At 71.6% G+C, this 1,087-nt stretch overlaps 1 protein-coding gene across 1 annotated transcript in view; it reads right to left on the bottom strand.

The window, feature by feature from the left end:
• The window catches only part of ANKRD11 (ankyrin repeat domain containing 11), a 104,069-nt gene that overhangs the window by 6,269 nt on the left and 96,713 nt on the right, over positions 1–1,087 (bottom strand). Inside the window, 1 exon segment of the mRNA XM_077754196.1 lies at positions 1–1,080. This exon segment is cut by the window's left edge and continues 311 nt beyond it. Coding sequence (XP_077610322.1) covers positions 1–1,080 — 1,080 coding nt within the window.

Here is a 1,087-nt window from a genome sequence, read left to right on the forward strand (position 1 = left end):
CTGGGGACCCCAGGGGGCCCCGCGGGGGCGTTTTCTGGAGGACCGAGGGGAGTCTCTTCTACGGGCTCTGCTTCGACATCAGGAACGTCCTTAGCTTGAAGAGGAAGCTCTGGCAGAGAGAAGGGCCCCAGGTCCAAGTCGTCCTCAGGGTTGGGGAAGCCATCAGGCCAGGGCACCGGCGCCACCTGGGCGAGGGCCGGCAGCTCGTGCCCGTTCTCCAGGAAGTTCCCTTCCACGGGCGCCAGAGCCTCCACCGGAGTCACGGCGCCCAGACACGTAGGCTCCGGGGCCGCGTCGGCGGGCGCGTCAGGCAGCGGTTTGCAGTTGGTGAAAAAGGGCTCCAGCCTGGAAGGAGGGGCAAAGGGGGTGGGTTCTTCCGGGGCGGGGACAGCGGCCGGGCCGGCTTCCAGCACGTCGCCTTTGGCGCCCTCGAGTCCAGGCTCAGTGGCCGACAGAGGGTAGGAGTCCGGGGAGCCCGGGTAAGGGGGCTCCGTGGCGCCAAAGGGCCCTGGGGCAGCGGGGTGGAGGGCCTCGGCCGGGCAGAGGTGCTGCGGGGACTCCGGCAGGCGCTGCGGGGACTTCAGCAGGAGGTCCGGCCCCACAGGCCAGCTGACGGGGTGCTCGGGGGTGCCCCCCATCAGGCTGCAGGACAGGCCCTGCTCGGCGGCGGCCGGGTGTGCCCACTCGACGGGCTCCTCCGTGATGACCGTGCTGAAGGGGCCCTCGTCCAGCGGCTCCAGGTAGCTGGGCTCCGGGGGGATGATGGCGGCAGTGGCCTGCTGGTCCTCCGTGGCGTCCGGGGGGAGGCCCAGGTCGGGCGGCAGGGCCCCCTCCACGGACGGGGCCGACAGCTCGTCTCTGTGCGAAGCGGGGGACTTGGCGTGTAAACCAGAGAAGGCACCCTCTGGGGAGGGGGTGGCGTTGACCGCAGCCGCGGGCGGGCAGTGCAGAGTGTCCGCTTTGGGGGAGGGGATGCCGTAGTCCGGGGAGTAGTACCCCGGGGACAGGCAGGCGAACTTCTCGGCAGGAGCCGGGGGCCCCGGGGCCTTGTCGTCCAGGCGCTGCCCCGGCGAGTCGTAACTGGACG

The sequence above is a fragment of the Crocuta crocuta genome, unplaced genomic scaffold (genome assembly GCF_008692635.1).
Source record: "Crocuta crocuta isolate KB4526 unplaced genomic scaffold, BGI_CrCroc_1.0 scaffold61, whole genome shotgun sequence".
NCBI lineage: Eukaryota > Metazoa > Chordata > Mammalia > Carnivora > Hyaenidae > Crocuta > Crocuta crocuta.